At 29.0% G+C, this 20,445-nt stretch overlaps 1 protein-coding gene and 1 pseudogene across 1 annotated transcript; one reads left to right on the forward strand and one right to left on the reverse strand.

Annotated features, from left to right (window-relative positions):
- Window positions 1-3,609: 3,609 nt before the first annotated feature.
- Window positions 3,610-4,201, reverse strand: LOC106310581. The gene has a single exon (XM_013747809.1). It carries the CDS (start codon window positions 4,100-4,102, stop codon window positions 3,809-3,811), a length of 294 nt encoding a protein of 97 aa, XP_013603263.1. The 5' UTR covers window positions 4,103-4,201; the 3' UTR covers window positions 3,610-3,808.
- Window positions 4,202-15,063: 10,862 nt separating this feature from the next.
- On the forward strand, window positions 15,064-16,623 carry LOC106308221 (annotated as a pseudogene).
- Window positions 16,624-20,445: the final 3,822 nt, after the last annotated feature.

Raw genomic sequence — 20,445 nt, forward strand, 5'->3', positions numbered from 1 at the left:
AATTAATCATATAATAAAAAATTTGATTTTTTCTTATATGTTATATTTTGAATTTTTTAAAATGACTTTAAATTACAAAAATGAGGAAACTTTATACGTTATTTTAAAAAAAAAAACGAATTTAAAATACAAAAATGAGGACACCTTATATGTTAGATTTTTCTTATATGTTAGATTTTTTCTTAGATGTTATATTTTGAATTTTTTAAAACGACTTTAAATTACAAAAATGTAAGTTTTCATTAAGTATACGACTAAAAACATTAAAATGACATGTATCAATTCGATGGTTGATTTGAAAGCTTTCAAAACCATATGGAAGATAAAAGTCAAAATAATTCAAAACAATACTGTTCACTTTTTTCAAGAATGTGTTTGATGGAAAAAAATAAGGTTTTTATGTCATAATTTGTTTAATGTCCAATCCGATCAATCCATGATGTATTAATTATAGTTTTGTTCCATTATTTTTAATAAAAATTGATCCGATCCATTGGAAAGAAATTATATAATAACAACAAAAAATATTTTACATATATAAATAAAATGATCACATATATAAAAAAAAACTATCGATAATATATACAAATAAACTCATTTTGCGCCTTCCTGCGCAAAGTCTTATCCTTGTTATTCTATTGTTTATCAAAATATCTTCAATAGAATAGTAATAAATGTTACCACCCAGAAAAAGATTTGATGAGACGTCTCTGTCTGACAGTTGTCCGTAATCGAAAAGTTGTAAAGAAGAAAAAAAGAACCATCTAAAAATCTCTATTTCACGTAAAAAACTCTACGCACTGATTGATGAAATCACAGCACCTGAAAAGATTATCATATTCTAATATGATATCACTGAGATAAGAACTGAGCCTTGCGCATAGTAAATTTATATAAAAATTATTTAAAAAATATCGTATCAAAAATTAAAATTTATATTTTTGATCAAATTAATATTTTTAGCGCTTAAACAATTTTTTTAAATTTTTTTTTGATAATTACATAATTTGTTTACTAATGAGCTGATCTCATTTTTAAAAATATTTTAGGTCAAAAAATCACTTATCGCATAAAGAACCTAACAGTTAGGCCGAAGAATCACATGCCTACTATTTGGTTACAATGAAACTATGACAACTCGATTTTATATCATGATTTAGAAATTTAAAAGTTAATTAAGGTTATGAGAAGTTTATGTTCACGTGCCAATCATATCTATCTTCAGTATTTTTTCATTTTTGTGTCGTTTTTTTTCATTTTGATTATTGCTCCATATAAATATTGATTTTTGAGTTTATTCTCATTCCATTATTTTGTTTTGGCTTGAGATTCAGAAAATGTTTAAGATTTAAAATTATTAAAGAGATACATACTTAGGTTAAGATCTGCTCATTTTGCAAAATAAATATTTTATATTTATTATTTATTTAATTTTATGTTTTTTCTGCATATTATAAAATAATAATAAAGTAATAATTATATACTTAGGTTAAGATCTGCGCATTTAGGTGATAAATTGGCGTGCACATATAAATCAAACGACCGCAATTGTTTATTTGCAATCATTTTAGGGTAACAAAATCAAAACAATCAATCTTATCTATCGTATATGATATATAATTATATTTAAATGATATTAACATAGATATATAGTATACTGTTAATATAGATATTTATTAAATGAGGTTTCTACTCATATGATTTTATGATTATTTGCATATTTATGTAATAAATTTCACACCAACGATTTTTTTTAATGTGGAATGTTTAGTGGTTTAAATAATTATAATCATTTAAAAAAGAAATGAACATTTCAAAATTAAGAAATTAACTTTTCAATATATGTCAACGCATATATCAAAATATAAGTATGTATTTTCATATTATGTATAATTTAATTTAAACGATATGAAATATATATATATATATATATATATATATATATATATAACATAAATACCTATTAAAATAAAATTATTTATTCATATGATTTTATAATCATTGTACCTTATTATAGAAAAAAATTTAAACCTTGATCTCAAAAGTTTACGTGAGACTTTTAACAGTTTTAGTAATTTATACTCGTTTTGAAAAATTCAAAATACAACATATACAAAAAAAAATCTAAATTTTTATTATATGATTAATTTAATTGTGTAATTTATTTTAATAGTAAATAATTAAACAAAAATTATAGAAAGTATAAAGATTGTTAGCAAATTTTTATCATTTAAAATCATTAATTATCATATATATCATAATCACATTAGGTAATTTCGTAGGTTTGAGGAATGAATATATAACTAGGTTAAGATCTGCGCCTTGCGCGGGATAAACATTATATATAAAAATTATTTATGTATTATATGTTTTTACATATAATGAAATAAATATACATTTAATTAAAAATTAATAACTATTACATATATAATTAAATTGGTACGAACATATAAATCAATTTTATTAATCCAAACAATATTTTTTCTATTTGATAAATAAAAATATTAAAAAATTTTAAAAAATTATTTTTTTATGTTCAAATTTTTTTTTTCTAATTTAAACTTTTTATAATTTTTTTCCAAATTTTATTTTGAAATTCGAAAGTTCTTTTTGAAACTATGCTTTAAAAAATTTAACATTTTAAAATTTTAAAATGATATATAAATATATATATTTTGATATTAATAATTAATTAAATTATACTTTTTACTTATATAATTTTGTAAACATTTGTACTTTTTCATAACAAAAATTTTAAACCATGGATCACAAAATCTGAATGTGAGACTTTTAACAGTTTTAGTAATTTATAGTTGCTTTCTAAAATTTTAATTATAACATATACAAAAAAAATCTAAATTTTTATTATATAGTTAATGTGGTTGTTTAATTTATTTTAATAGTTTAAAATTAAACAATTATGATAGAAGATACATTAAATTTTATCAAATCTTTATTATTCAAAATGATTAATTGCCATATATATTTTAGTCATATTATGAAATTCTGTAACTTTTATCTAAAGAAGTAATAAAGAACATTAATAATGAATTTATTGTTAGTTTAATAAAAAAATTATTATATAATTAAATGACCAACATATTTCTCTAATGATTCTAATAATCATAATAGTGATGACACGTGGCTACCAAAAGAAGTTGTAATGTTTTTCAAATAATATATAGGGGATAATTTCAATTTGATAAATATATGGTCCGTAATAGACATACTATATAATATAACATTTTCTAGCAATTTAATTTTGGACTAACAAAATTCTCAATGGATTCTTAAGCCGTCACGTAAACAAAATTAACATTCCAACATTCCAATTATGTGACAACTCAACATGATATTTTTTTAATTAGTACAAACTACGAGTTATAAGTTTTTAAATGTTTCTCTCTTGATATATATGGGATATTCTAATAATCTAATGTAAACTCTGCTTGGCGTTGGGGAAGCCTAGCAGATGAAGGAAGGAAGATAAAACATTCTACTAGTTGGTAGGATTCTGTCCCAAAATATTCATAGTTGTTAATGGACCAAGATCGACTTCCAGTTTTTATTTCAGTTTTTTATTCTTTTTGTGATTTTCAAATTGATGAGAACGAGAAAAAAATGTTTTCTAGGTATATAAATGTTGAAAATGGAAATTTTAATACAGTGATGATTTGTTTTACTTTTGTTTACATTAGACTAGCTCTAGAGGTTTTGGATCTCCTAACTAAAAAAAAAAAAAGAACTTAAAACTGGTATAGATCATACAATTCTTAGCCGTTTTTACAGATATTAGTATAATATCAGACTAAGAATTCATAACAACGACTTCGAGAGAGGAGGAAGAGAGACGAGAGACTCGGTCCACGAGGAAGTGTATACGAGACTCATACTCACGCGCCTGATCTAGAGACTCGACCTCCAGCTCCGCCAGCTGCGAGCAGAGTCTCTCCTCCGCCTCTTCCGCCACCACCGTCCTCCGCCACAACTGAATCATCTCTTTCTTCATCTCCTCCATTTCTCTCTCCAATTCTCCGTTCCTCCTCCGTAGCTCCTCCACCTCTTCCGCCGCCACCGTCACGTAAGCTCCTCCTTTTCCCATTTTCTTTGAATATTGGAAACAATTTGATTTGGTGGTTCTGTTGCCTCTGTAATGTATGTGTACTTCTGTCTTGAGTTGTTGATCCTTTTAATAAGCGTTTTGGCCTTGGGATGCTAGGTGTCCAGGTTCAATGTATCTCGTGGTTTTTATTTTCTTATGACAAATCAGTGTCTGTCGTGTTTCTTTGAAAAGTAACCACACGTGGCACATTATAGGTATTTGACTATTGCAGATCTTTTTCTGATAAATAATTCATTAGTTCTTTTTTTTTGAGAAGGGGCTTACTAATAATTCACTAGTTTTTGCGTGGAACATTTACCAATACTCCTTTTTTTTATCCTAACGTTTTAGGGTATGAGAATCCATTTTGTGGGTACCAGAAAGTTTCAATCTTTTCTAATACACCTATTTAATTTTTTCGAATATTTATTTCAAATTAAATTTAATTATATTTTCGACTAAACTAAGATGAAGATTAATTATCACAAATTGTGAGAACACACGTATAACCTATAATAATAAAACAGGGTTTTCTCACCTTAGCTTTCCACGTCACCGCAGAAGGTGGAGCGTAGGTCTGGGCATTCGGGTACCCGTTGGCATTCGGGTCGGGTTTTTCGGGTTTTCGGATTTTTGGGTTTACGCTTCTAGGTCTCATATTAAAATTTTATTAGTACGGGTCGGATTCGGATAATAACATTTCGGATTCGGTTCAAAATTGTATTGCATCATAAAACCCATAAAGTAATCATATATCGTACGGATTCGGGTTATATCGGTTCGGTTCGGATATAACCAAACTAAAAAACAAAATTTTTGAAGTAAAACATAAAGAAAAACATTTAAATTAAATAAAAATTAATCTATCACATGTAAAATAACAATAAAATGTTAAATCAATCATGAAAACAAACATCATTTGTAAACAATATGTATTGCCTTATAGAGAGTAGACTTTTTATTTCAATGAACAAATTATAAAATACTTATTTATAACTAATTGTGTACTTAAAGTATTTATTAGAATTTTAATATTTATTATTATATATAATATTACCACAAATATTGAATTTAATAATTGGAATACTTATATATATTTTAAAATATTTATATTGACTATTAATTTCGGGTTACCCGTTCGGGTTCGGTTAATAACACTTCGGGTTCAGATATTTTTTGTACCACCCTACAAGACCCGTCCAGGCATTTTTATGTTTCGGGTTGGATAACGGGTCGGGTTTTTTGGTTCGGATTCGGTTCGGATTTCGGGTTCCGGATTTTATGCCCAGGCCTAGTGGGGCGTTTTTCGCCACGTGGCATGTAAAAAAAATTATGACTTCGACGATTGTGTGCTTTTGTCTGGGTTGGGCCTTTTGTTTTTAATATGGATAGATTACGCTTGAGCTTTTACATAAGCTCATCACAAAGTATGCAGACAGATCCATTAATTTTTAGGGTTTTAATCATCAGTCGTTGGTGGAGATTTGTTGCAGAAAAGTCGTGCCTCTTGCGATAACATCGGCTCCGGCCAAGCTTGAGTAACAGCTACATTCATCACTGTTCTGTCGCATTAAAATCAAGCATTTACATGATTTACATCGATCCAGTTTCAATAAAAAACGTTGCAGCCTCATTATTTTTTCCGTATATTAAAGTCGAGTATGCAGTCTTTTGTTACTATTTACAAAACGTTCTCTTTAGGTATTTGTTGCTACTTCCATGTTATTGCCGCCACTGATATTTTTCTCTAATGATCTGATAATGGTTTCTCTTGCTGATGCAGGCACTGAAGAAAGAAAAAGTCCCACTGCCATCCTCTATACCTGCCAAATCCGGAGGTGGAACGCAGAAGAAGGTAACCTCCTATCAAATCTCATCTTCTCTTTAATCATATTTTCTTTTGCTTACGTTGATCTTTTCTTTTCTTGATTCGACATAGATGGAGCTAAGGAAAGCAAAACTAGAAGGTGAACAACAGTTTCTCTTCGATCAGGCAACTACCGACAAACTTCGGTCTGGAGCCCTTATGTTCAAATTGATCTAGCCTATTTTCGCTGACCGTGTTCGTGTAAGTTACTATCTCCACTCTTTAAAATTTCAAACTTTTCAGCTCATGCATCGTGTGTGTGTTATTTTCTAGCTAATTCAATGGGTTTGGTTCTCTTTCATGGATTTGAATATCAATTATCAGTTATCTATAATAATAAAACATGGTTTTCTCTCACCTTAGGTTTCCACGTCACCGCAGAGGGTGGGGCGTTTTTCGCCATGTGGCATGTAAAAATAAATTCTGACTTCGACGATTGTGTGCTTTTGTATGAGCTGGGCCTTTTGTTTCTAATATGGATAGATTACGATTGGGCTTTTACATAAGCTCATCACAAAGTATGCAGACAGATTCATTAATCTTTAGGGTTTTAATCATCAGTCGTTGGTGGAGATTTGTTGCAGAAAAGTCGTGCCTCTTGAGATAACATCGGCTCCGGCCAAGCTTGAGTAACAGCTAACATTCATCATTGTTATGTCGCATTAAAATCAAGCATTTACATGATTTACATCGATCCAGTTTCAATAAAAAACGTTGCAGCCTCATTATTTTTTCCGTATATTAAAGTCGAGTATGCAGTCTTTTGTTACTATTTACAAAACGTTCTCTTTAGGTATTTGTTGCTACTTCGTGGAACGCAGAAGAAGGTAACCTCCTATCAAATCTCATCTTCTCTTGAATCATATTTTCTTTTGCTTACGTTGATCTTTTCTTTTCTTGATTCGACATAGATGGAGATAAGGAAAGCAAAACTAGAAGGTGAACAACAGTTTCTCTTCGATCAGGCAACTACCGACAAACTTCGGTCTGGAGCCCTTATGTTCAAATTGATCTAGCCTATTTTCGCTGACCGTGTTCGTGTAAGTTACTATCTCCACTCTTTAAAATTTCAAACTTTTCAGCTCATGCATCGTGTGTGTGTTATTTTCTAGCTAATTCAATGGGTTTGGTTCTCTTTCATGGATTTGAATATCAATTATCAGTTATCTATAATAATAAAACATGGTTTTCTCTCACCTTAGGTTTCCACGTCACCGCAGAGGGTGGGGCGTTTTTCGCCATGTGGCATGTAAAAATAAATTCTGACTTCGACGATTGTGTGCTTTTGTATGAGCTGGGCCTTTTGTTTCTAATATGGATAGATTACGATTGGGCTTTTACATAAGCTCATCACAAAGTATGCAGACAGATTCATTAATCTTTAGGGTTTTAATCATCAGTCGTTGGTGGAGATTTGTTGCAGAAAAGTCGTGCCTCTTGAGATAACATCGGCTCCGGCCAAGCTTGAGTAACAGCTAACATTCATCATTGTTATGTCGCATTAAAATCAAGCATTTACATGATTTACATCGATCCAGTTTCAATAAAAAACGTTGCAGCCTCATTATTTTTTCCGTATATTAAAGTCGAGTATGCAGTCTTTTGTTACTATTTACAAAACGTTCTCTTTAGGTATTTGTTGCTACTTCGTGGAACGCAGAAGAAGGTAACCTCCTATCAAATCTCATCTTCTCTTGAATCATATTTTCTTTTGCTTACGTTGATCTTTTCTTTTCTTGATTCGACATAGATGGAGCTAAGGAAAGCAAAACTAGAAGGTGAACAACAGTTTCTCTTCGATCAGGCAACTACCGAAAAACTTCGGTCTGGAGCCCTTATGTTCAAATTGATCTGGCCTATTTTCGCTGACCGTGTTCGTGTAAGTTACTATCTCCACTCTTTAAAGGTTCAAACTTTTCAGCTCCTGCATCGTGTGTGTGTGTGTGTGTGTGTTATTTTCTAGCTAATTCAATGGGTTTGGTTCTCTTTCATGGATTTGAATATCAATTATCAGTTATTTGTTATATTTTATAAAAGCCCAACGTTTTCAACTTTTTCTGGATAAGCTCTTTATGGTGAGCTTAGTTTTTTAATGCTTTTGATTGATATAACTGGATGGATTTTGATAACATATTTATGTCTTTCCATCATTTTGTTAAAACCAAAACTTTCTTGATATTCATATTAGTGAGTTTGTTCATTATTGGGTACGCTTTTCAAGCTTAAGTAAGAAACGTCCTTCTTGCTTACTTGCTTGTGACTAAATGATCTTACTTTCGTATGGTTTCCACACTGATGTTGTAGTAGAAAATTAGTAAGTCTTTGGCCATTCAAAAGAAGACCATGATGAGCTACTCCTAAGTGTTGTGGGCGTGTACTACATGGTCAAACGGCTCAAGTATTTCATGGTAAAGACATTGCTACTATCTATATGTTTGGTTGTTTGGATGTGACATGATATAGGATTGGGTGGAGCATGGAGCTTAAGTGGCAGATTGTTGTTCGATGGTTGAAGCAGAGAGGTATATGGGGAAGAATAGGACGCGATATAACAAAGGGAAATGGGGTATACACGTCAAGCCTTTTCAAGCTATGTGAATGATTTGGACCTGATAGATTTCATGGAGTTGCAGCTGTTGTCTCACAGTTGTAAGTGTTTGAGACACTAAATACGTGGAACAAATGTGAGATGAGTTTTGTGTTGTAACTGAAAGATGAGTTGTTTATTTGTTTTTGCAGGAGAAGCGTCTGTAGAATGCAGCAAGTGATCTACAATGAGATATTCAAAGGCAATATGACGAAAAAGTTGGATGCATACAGCCTGTTGAAGATTGATCCGACCAAAGTGCACTGAGTTTACAGTATATTTGTGAAGAAGGGTACTGCTCAACATGAAAACATCTAAACGCATGTCTATGGCTCTTTACATTGTATGTTTATGCCTCTTTACATTATCAGTACATTTATATTGAACTTGAAACTAGAATATCTTTATCTTACAAGAAGCTTCTGTTACAGGTCAATTACTTCCCATCAAGAAATCTATAAACCTAGATATATGCAAAGCTATAATGAATTATAAACTAAAACGTGGCCGGTGTGTTGGTCTTCATTGAAAAAGTGACCAATACACCCAGCACCCACACATATATTAATCAGTTTTAAAAACAATTTAACTTGCAAATGTTTTCTTTTTGGAACAGAGGCAAGTCAATGTTGCGAAGAATAAAAGAAATTAACTGATTTGATGATATGAAGGCCCTTTCTCAAAAAGAAAACAAAAACTGATTGGATGACCTGTATACAACACTAACAATAATGAAATAAGTTTTTTTTTAAAGTTAGGATTAACAAACCAAAAGTAGAAAAACGTATTAGTTTAAAAGAACAATGTTCGATATCTGTTACTTATCTTCACAACAAGATGCATTATAGTTTGTTTCATGCTTAGGAACATCTAATCCATGTCACAACAAATTTTGTAACCACATAAGGCTAATAGGTTACTAATATGCTGTAAAAAATTATGATATTAAAAAGAAGAGGATATCGAAAAATATTTGTGGCTAACAAAGAAAGCTGATAAGTATGAAAAATGAAAAAAAAGAGTTCATCTATTTCCAAATGATGATGCAAAATAAGCAAAATAAAGAATAAATAAAGAATGAAGTCCATATTTTAAAATTAATCTTATACATAATTAAAATTAATTATTTTCAATCAAACAATAAACAATTCAGCTATTAATAGATTAATAGATTTCAAATTACAATCAAATATAATAAATTAATAGATTTCTATATCATCTATACATACTTTATTTTCTCAAATAATATTGAAAAATGTTCTGAATTATAAAACCAAAACAAAACCATAATAATATTAGAAAAACCGGCGCGTAGCGCCGGAAAACCACTAGTACTATATATTATTGACACCTAATGCAAAATCAATTGGTTATGAATATACTAGCATTTTCCTTAGATATCATTATATATCTCAAATTTTGGTGTGGTATTAGTCTAATAAAAAGTTTAAAACATAGTTTGGATATGAATCATACGATTCAGTTACATCAACACAAATATAACATGTATATATCAATATTGAGCGGGCCTTGTGGTCGAGTGGTAGTGGACGGGTCTTGGATGCAAATACATTCCGGGTTCGATCTTCCTGCTGCGGAAACTAAGTCACATTGTTCTGTCCACAACGGCTACGGATACGTCCGTATGAAAATCCGGGAGAGGGCCTGTCGTAGACTGCGCCTCCCACTCGAAGGTTAAGTCTGTATCTTTAATATACATGGGTTTAACCCCCTATATCAATATTGATACATGTATATCCGACGTACTACTAGTTACTAGTAATCTATACCGGTTAGAATATGTTGTTGGAACTCGTTTTTGATAAAGTGGTGTGAACCAATTTTTCTATGGGTTTTTCGACAGAGACGTCTATCGGAAGGACCGAAACTTGGGAACGTCACCGTGAACACTATGAATTAGTGTATTTGTTTTTCAAAATCGGAGTTATATGTTGAATGAGAAATGGAGGTCCAAATTAAGTGACGTATAAAACTTGTAAAACTTTAAATTTGGCTAAATAGAAAACTTTTAACAAATAAATCACTTTGAATATTTGGATTTGAATTTAAAATTGATTTTGTTAGTTGGACAATATGTCAATTAACTTAATCTTTCTAACTTTATTTATAGTGATCTTTTATGTTTTATTGGAACATAAAAATGCAAACCCATATAGACTATTGTTGACTTTGATTTGTTTGGTCAAAACCATTTATTACTTTGCTCACTAACTTGAGTAATGTAGAATCAATTCTCATTATTATGATGGTTTACTCTATGATCACATAACTTACGTTTTGACTTTTAAAGTTATATATACGTGAAACTCATTGATAAGATACATTGGAAAGAAAATCATTGATCAACAATTCCTCACATTCTTAATTTTCTCTTTCTCTTTGTTATTTTTTTTAGTCCGAGAAAATAAACAAAACTAGTTTTGCCAGGTTTTTAAAAGAGTAATGCAAATCAGAAAATTCTTTGCAGTTGTATCATGTGATTCATTATGTTATTGAATCGTCGCACTACTGGACGTATTTTGAGTTAAGGAAAGAGATAATATCTCGACTCTACGATTGTATCATCATTTTTCGTACTCTTTAGTATAATTTTATCAATTTAATTTTTTACAATATATAATTCTCCATAGTTTATATATTACTGTTCTACCATATGCAAGTTCATTAATAAGGTATGAGCACAACATGTTAAATAATGTGGCACGAAGGCCTGACTCCAGAGCCAAGTAGTTCAACAATGTGTATTTATTTTTAACATTAATTAGTTGAACCCTTTTTAAAAAGAGCGATTAGCATAAAAATACATAATAAGTTGGAAATTTGCAAATATGAAGCTTTAGTAGAATCATGGGGTAGGCCCAGCTGGTTTGACAATGAATTGACGATAGTGCCCCTATCATTTGGTTGCATGAGAAAGAGAAACGAGAAAGTGTTTGAGAAATGAGAGAAATTTGTGATGTGGCATAATGATAATTTTTTAACTTTATTTTGGAATATCTATTTTTTTCTCTAAGACTATATACTCTGTTCTCTATGGCTTCATTATACATCATCACTTTTTTCACCGAGACTTGAGCACATAAACATATAGGAGCTTTCTTTTCTATACATGAGTTTCTTCTATATTTTAAAGGACATTTTTTCTGTCAATGTGTTCAAAGACATTTAATGACTGACTACCTCACATGTTATTTTTTTTTATCCTGAACCGATGAATATTCATTTTATTGCTCTTTCAAACCTATTTTCCGACTGATCATGCACAAGTAAAAGATATACATTACTTTACCGGCTATTTAATCGGTTGATGCTATATACAAACAATATTTTATATATAATCACGATAGTGAATTTAATGTATAGTCACTTTAGTGACTAATCAATTTATATATGATGTATGTATTATTGGATGTAAAATATATATATATATATATATATATATATATATATATACAGTTAAAAACAAAATTAACTCTCTAACCAATCAGTATAATATTTGTAAGTAAGTTAGCATGGTTATGTTAACATTTAGCAAGACCATTTATGAGTTAGCGTAACTATATCTTATTTATCTGGATATTTTATATATTAGCTGGTATTTAATTTTAAATTTACTGGCTATTTAATCAATTGATGGTGTATATAAAAAATATAAGTATAGTTACTTAGTGACTAAACTATTTATACAGAGTAATTGCACTCTATATACACCAATAATCTGGTAATTCACAAATCTGGAATTTTTACCGTACACTTTTAATAATACCATTGTTACCCCTACTAATCCTAAGCAAAACCTATTAGCCCATTTATTTTTATCTTATCAATGGTTCTTTCATTTTCTCATATTTTTATTTTCTAATCATTTGTTTTTTTCTTCTCTCTCAAACCAAAAGAAAAGTACAAATGAAAGAATCAGTTATCGTTATCACTTATCACCTTTCAAAGAAATGCCACCGATTATCGGTTTGTGAACAACCCTTTCTTTGTTTGGTAAAGATTCTGGCTTATTCTTCCTGCATGTTTCTTCTTCTTTCAGATCTTCATCTTTCCGGTGAGCATAGGGAAACAAAACTGTAATTTCTTCCTCATAATATTTTTGCTTTGTTTTTGTTCTGTCTGTTCAAAACTTTGAAAAACCAAAACCTTTTATACTATCAGAGAAGAAGAGATTGGAGCTAACGAATATGGATCTAGCGGTGGAGATCGGGGTCATGGTTATGTAGCTGACGGTGGCGGAGATTGTGGGAGATTGTTTTGCTGAGAGTTGTTTGGGCTCTATAATGGACCCGTTTGGGTGTTAATATATGTCAGGCTTATTTGTAGTGGATCCATGAGCCTATCAGCTAACATGTAAATATCTAGATAAATCAGAACATAGTCATGTTAATTTATAAATGGTTTTGCTAAATGAAAGTTAGTAGAATCATGGGGTAGAGGGTTAATTTTATGGTTAGCTGACCACATCCATTTTTACATCCAATAATACATACATCATATATGGAACTTTAGTAGAATCATGGGGTAGGCCCAGCTGGTTTGACAATGAATTGACGATAGTTCTCCTATCCTTTGGTTGCATAAGAAAGAGAAACGAGAGAGTGTTTTGAAAGTGAGAGAAATTTGTGATGTGGCACAATGATGATTTTTTAAATTTATTTGAAATATCTATTTTTTTCTCTAAGGCTAATATGCTCTGTTCTCTATGGCTTCGTTCTGCTTTACATCATCACTTTTTCACCGAGACTTAAGCACATAAACATATAGGAGCTTTCTTTTTCGTACGTGAGTTTCTTCTATGTGTTAAAGGACATTTTTTTTTGTCAATGTGTTAAAGGACATTTAATGACTGACTACTTCATATGTTAACCATATGTTGTTTTGTTATATTGAACCGATGAATATTCATTTTATTGCCATTTCAAGACTATTTTTGCGACTGATCATGCACAACATCAGATGTGTAAAAGATATACATTACTTTACCGGCTATTTAATCAGTTGATGCTATATACAAACAATATTTAATGTATAATCACAATAGTGAATTTAATGTATAGTCACTTTAGTGACTAATCCCTTATATATTATTTGAAAAGCATTAATTACAACTTCTTTTTGTAGCACATGTCATCACTAAAATGATTCTAAGAATTATTAGAAAAATATGTTGGTCCATCTAATTATATAATAAATTTTTTATTAAACTAACAATAAATTCATCATTAATTTACTTTATTATATCCTTAAATAAAATTTACGGAATTGCCTAATGTGGCTAAAGTATATATGACAATTAATGATTTTGAATAATAAAGATTTGAAAAAAACTAGTGTATCTTCTATCATATTTATTTAATTTTAAACTATTAAATAAATTAAACAACCACAATAACCATATAATAAAATTTTATATTTTTATGTATATCTTATATTTTGAATTTTTACAAACGGATATAAATTACTAAAACTGTTAAAAGTCTCACATTCAAATTTCATGATCCATGGTTTAAAATTTTTGTTATGATAAAATATAAATGATAAAAAAAAATTATATAAGTAAAAAGTCTAATTTAATTAATTATTAAGATTAATAAATATATCATTTTAAATTAAACTATAAACCATATAAAATACAATATTTTAGTTTCAAAATTTACTTTGAACAATTTTTTTGATAAAAGTTTTGAACGATCTTTGGCAACTTATTTTTTTTTTTAAAATTATAAATTACTAAAACTATTAATCCCACAATGAAAATTTTACTATCATTAATTTAAATTTTTTTCTATAAAAGTTACAAATGATAAAAAAAAATTATATGAGTAGAAATCATCATTTAATAGACATTAATATTAAAAATATACTAAAATATATTATCTATGTTAGTATCATTTAAATTTAATTACATATCATATCAAATATAAAAAAAAATATTTTTTGGATTAATAAAATTGATTTATATGTTCGCACCAATTAAATTATATATTTAATAGTTACTGACTTTTAATTATTTAATATATATTTATTATTTCATAATATGTAAAAATATTTAATACATAAAATAATTTTATATATAATGGTGATTGCGCGCAAGACGCGGATCTTAACCTAGTTATTTATTATTTTGTCAATGTTTAGTGTTTTTTTTTCTTTTGTTTTTCAATGTTTAGTTTTATTTACTGTTTTTATTTGTCAACCATGTTATTTACTATTTTAATCCTAGTTTTTCATACTTCTATATATTTTTAATATTTTAAGTTAATTTTAATTTTTAGTTTATATAATATTTACTATTTTTGTTTTAAGTGTATTATTTTGATAACATTTGTGATTTTATGGATAATTATATAACTGAACAGTGATACAATTATAAAAACTTTGAATTTTAGTGACCACATTACTTTTCATCTCCAATTTTTACATTATTTTACACATCCTCTCGGTGTAACGCTTCCCGCTGAAGCGCAATTATTGGTGTATGAGATACCCTGTATCTGTTGTACTGTTGCGGACGAGAATCGTGTGGAGCGAAGATGGGTGTTCATAATTATTCTTATTTCTGATTTTGAAAAGTCGAATATCGTAGTTCCTCCCCGGAAAGAGAAAAAAAATATATATAAAAAAGAGACGGCTTCATATTTTGAAACAGAAATGATTCATCCATCAGTGAACTCTCCCCTCAACATTGGTAATCTTCCTTTTACATCTACTTTCGTTATAAAAATCATTCATTCATCCATCAGATTTTATTTTCCCGTCGTACGTCCTTCTCTGATTCGCTGAACCAAAATTGATTGGAAATTTTTGGGGCTTTCTTGATAAGTTGGTTGAGAGCTACGAACTATACATGTTGTTTGTTTGTGACAGATGAAGAAGAATCGTTTCTGCTAAAGGAAGAAGATGAAGCAAGTAGTGAAGAAGTCCTTCCTCAAATCATGCATTTAAAACGAAGTCAATGGTGGATCTTTGTTTTTATCAGCATCTTCTTCCTCATCTCTGCTCAAGCCGAAGCTGTTCTTCTCGGTCGCTTTTACTACGACCAAGGAGGAAACAGTAAATGGATCTCCACTCTTGTCCAAACCGTTGGCTTTCTGATTCTCTATCTCCCTCTTTGTCTCCTTCCTGCTTCTCCACGCACTTCCTACTGTTCCTTCAAGACTCTGGTTTGGATCTATCTTTCTCTTGGTCTCGCTATTGGTTTGGACAATCTGCTTCAGCTTATTCGCTTATTTGCGGCACACAGTTGATTTTCAATGCTGTCTTCTCTTATTTAATCAATTCTGAGAAGATCACTTTTTGGACTGTCATGTCAATATTTTTCCTTACTGTCTCTGCTCTAGTGATTGCTCTTGACGATGATTCAAACAGTCCATCCGGAGGTTCTAAGTGGATTTACGTGATTGGGTGCTTGCTTACACTTCTTGCTTCTCTCATCTACTCTCTTCAGCTTTCTCTTATGCAATTTTCATTCGAGAAGATCATCAAGAAAGAGACGTTTGCTATGGTTCTTGAAATGCAAATCTACACATCTCTGGTGGCATCTTGTGTTTCTGTTATCGGGTTGTTTGCGAGTGGGGAGTGGAAGATGTTGAGAATGGAGATGGAAGAGTTTCACAAGGGTCACGTGTCGTATGTTTTAACTCTTGTCGGGACATCAGTTTCATGGCAATTGGGTTCTGTATCAGCTGTGGCACTTATATTTCTGGTTTCTTCGCTGTTTTCGAACCTTATCGGTACCCTCTCTCTCATTGTTACACCTCTTGCAGCACTTGTGGTGTTCGACGACAAGCTGACTGTGGCTAAGATTGCCGCAATCATCTTCGCCATCCCGGGCGTAGCTTTTTATATGTATAAGAATTATCTTGATGGCTTGATAGTAGAAAGAGCAAGAGAATCTCTGGCTGATTGATTCTACAAGGTGTTCGATTAGTGATTATTCAGGACAAGCTTATGGTATTTATGTTGTATATATAGTTTCTGATTTTTGTCTTTGTGTATACTAGCGTTCCTAATCCAGTTATAAGATGATGACATCCGACAATTTTTCTTGGTTTTCGAACATTGTCTTAGAAACTATTTTGTGTATTCAATCTTAAAGTGATGTGGTCCGGAGGTTCTTTCCAGAGGTCGCTTAACTTGTTGAAAGAAGGGGTGCATGCCAGGACTGAGAAAGGGAGATTAGATACGCAGCAGAGTGGTCAGGAACATCACGAGACTGAGGGCACACTCAAGTTTGGCTAAATTCATGATGACGGATGAGACAGAAAACTGGGAAATGTCAACTCTTAGGAATATAGTTAACCATCGTCTTATAAATAATACTGGTTTTTATCTTATATATATTAGTTTCTCGTAAAAATAAATCTTATATATTAAAACATAAGTCACAACTTTGATTTATGTGTCATTTTAAAAAAATGGACCTAATGAACATATTTCTATAAAGTCATGTTACATTTAATCTATAATCTTATCATTTAAATTTTGGGTCTCCCAAAAATTTTTATTGGGCTATCAATAATTAGATTTAAACAATAAATGATCTATTAGATCGAGATCTAGTTGTTAATTAAAATTGCTTCAAATTTTGGTTTTATAATCATTTGGTTTCGTTTTACTAACAACTAGGTGACCGGTCCGCACCCTGTGCGGGCATAAGAACATGACCAGCCCGCATCCTGTGTTCAGCTTATATATGGTGTATGTATTATTGGATGTAAGAAAATATATATGGTCAGGTAAACACAAAATTAACTCTCTAACCAGTCAGTATAATATTTGTATATAAGTTAGCATCGTTATGTTAACATTTTTTTAATGCTGATTTATTAGGATATTACAATTATGAGAAAGATTATATAAACGATTCGAAAACCGACAATACTACTAGCTTTATTAGGATCTACATCTAACTGCATCACCAAAGCCGTCCTACGAAGATCCACGCCTAACCGGGTTTATTTGCACCATGTTGAAGATCTCTTGTAAGTCTTTCCTTCGTAGCCTTCATAATTGTTTAATAAATCATTTTTTCCGGGAATTGAAACCTGGACATGCTGGTGTAGAAGCATTAATGAACCCTTAGTTAAACCACTGGACTAAAGGGCTTCCGGTTATGTTAACATTTAGCAAGACCATTATTCAATTCCTTAACTTTTATTTAAGGAAATAATGACGAACATTTAAGGAATTTATGATTAGTTTAATAAAAAATTTATTATATATTTAGTTGAACCAACCTATTTTTCGAAGGATTCTAAGAATCATTCTAGTGATGATACGCGACTACCAAAAACTCCCTGTATATTAATTCCAGAGCATTACAACATATTTTGTAGCCATGTGTCAACACTATGATGATTCTTAGAATTTTTAGAAAAATAAGTTGATCCATATAAATATATATTATATTTTTATTAAACTAACTATCAAATTGATTAGTAGTGTACAAAAGAATATTCTTTATTTTCTTAAATAAAAGTTACGGAATCACCTAACATGATTAACATATATATATGACAATTAATGATTATGAATAATACATATTTGATAACAATTTTTGTATCTTCTCTTTTTTGTATAAGTTTATAGTATTAAAATAAATTAGAAAATCACATTAAGCATATAATAAAAAAATTATATATTTTTATATGTTATATTTTGAATTTTTAAAATGACTATAGATTAATAGAAATGGTAAAAGTCCCACATTGAAAATTTTGTGATCAATGATTTAACTTTTTTGTCTAAGCAATATACAAATGATCATAAATCGTTTAAATTATATACTAAATATATAAATATGTTAATTTCAAAATTTGCAGTGAAACATTATTGAGATCTTAATATTTTAATTTTGAAATTTATATTTAAAAATCTCACATAAATATTTTTGTGATTAACGGTTTAAATTTTTGCTACAGCAAATATACAAATGTTAATAAAATTATATAAGTAGGAACTGTCAATAATAAATATTTATATTAAAATATTATATATATATATATGTAATTATCACTAAAGTTTGATTATATACCATATAAAGTAAATAAAATGATTGTTTTGATTTATTTGCCAAAAACATGATTGTAAATTAATAAAAGGTATTGGTTTTGATTTATGTGCTTACTCTAATGTATATACTTTTATGCATACAAATTATTTTTAAAATAGGTGGTTTCTAATATGTTATTTTATCCTGACAATTCCAGAAATACACTTCTTCAAATCGAAGTGATTTTAATAATGGAAGCACTATATATATATATATTATTTCATTCATATTAAATAATTTAGTCTTGATATTTATTCCTAAAAAGCTTTTAATGAAATATCATGACAAGATTTCAATCACCTTTTTTTACTTTGTTCGAAGAATGAGAGTTTTGATCATTCGTCTAATATTTGTTTCTCAATAAACCCTAACTAGCTATTATAATTGTAAAAATGAGAGATTTGAACTATTTATTATAAGTTTTCTGGTTTTTATTTAATAAATCAAACATTTCGTAGTTTATACATAGTTTACATATAGTAGAATGGTACAATATTATATATATTTTTTTATCGGTATACTCTTAAGTAACTAAACCTCAAAAGCGTAGGTTAATAAAATAAGTAATTTGTTTTGTTGTTTTAGAATTAGATAATTTTTTAGACCGAACAGGTAAATATATACTAGACATACATTTATATTTTGAGTCCGAACTTATATTTTATAACAGTTTGATATATTAGATTTGAACACTAACCTGTGAATAGAGTTTGCCGATGATTTTCTTTAGAAATTTGATTCTTAGATATGTATCTGGAGATGAACAAATTTTTAAAGATGTTCATCTTTTTAAATTGATACTTATGTAATTCACCTAATTAATAGAAGTTAAAAAAAAAGAAACAAAATTCATATTAATGAAACACAAACAATAACGAAAGCACAATTTTGATAGATGTAGAAAATGAAATCACTTATGGAGAGTCAATAGTAAACAAATCGAGAGGAGAAAAAACTAATTCTCTTTTGTCATTTTACAATCAATGTTGCCTATCAGGTTTTAGTGGTTTGTGTCAGCCGCAAAATTTAAATTTCTTTTGTTCATAAGAAGTTGTAAAAATAATTAAAATGGGTGATAATTTAAGAGATCAATATTTGTATTCGTCATTTTACAATCGATAAAGATTGTAGTGTTATAAAATATTAAAACCACTTAATGAATAAACATAAGTAAAAAAACTCATTATGCGCATACGCACGTATTATCATCTAGTATTGTAATGTTTCTCAATTAATATACAAGACACCAAGTGTCTTCCTGCACAATGTGCAGAAATAAAAGTTGTAAAATTTAAATTATATTTAAAATAACATTTTGTTAATTTTTATATTTTATATTTTGTTTACAATATTTAATTATTATTTTAATTTAATTATATTTAAAAAAATAATATAAATAAAAAATTAAGCAAAAATTTATTAATATATTTCACATTATAATTTTGGAAAGATTTTTTATCTATATCTTTTGATTAAGATATAATAAATCAAATTCTATAAATTAAAACAAATTTTTAGGTATATAATTATCAAAATATAAAACTAAATAATATTTCTTAAATTTGTAGATATTAAAAAGAAGCTAATGGTGTTGAGATAATAAAATTACATTTAAAAAAAAAAACTGCATAAATTTTAAGGAATTGTTTAGTAACAAAAATTATATAATTATAAAAATGTAACTATATAATATTTCAAAAAAATTTAAAATCTTATTATATTTCTATTTCTAATATTTATATTATTTATTGTTATATTAATAATGATCAATAAGTTAATACCATATCTACTGTTATATTAATTATCATCTA

The sequence above is a fragment of the Brassica oleracea genome, chromosome C8, assembly GCF_000695525.1.
Source record: "Brassica oleracea var. oleracea cultivar TO1000 chromosome C8, BOL, whole genome shotgun sequence".
In the NCBI taxonomy this organism is placed as follows: domain Eukaryota; kingdom Viridiplantae; phylum Streptophyta; class Magnoliopsida; order Brassicales; family Brassicaceae; genus Brassica; species Brassica oleracea.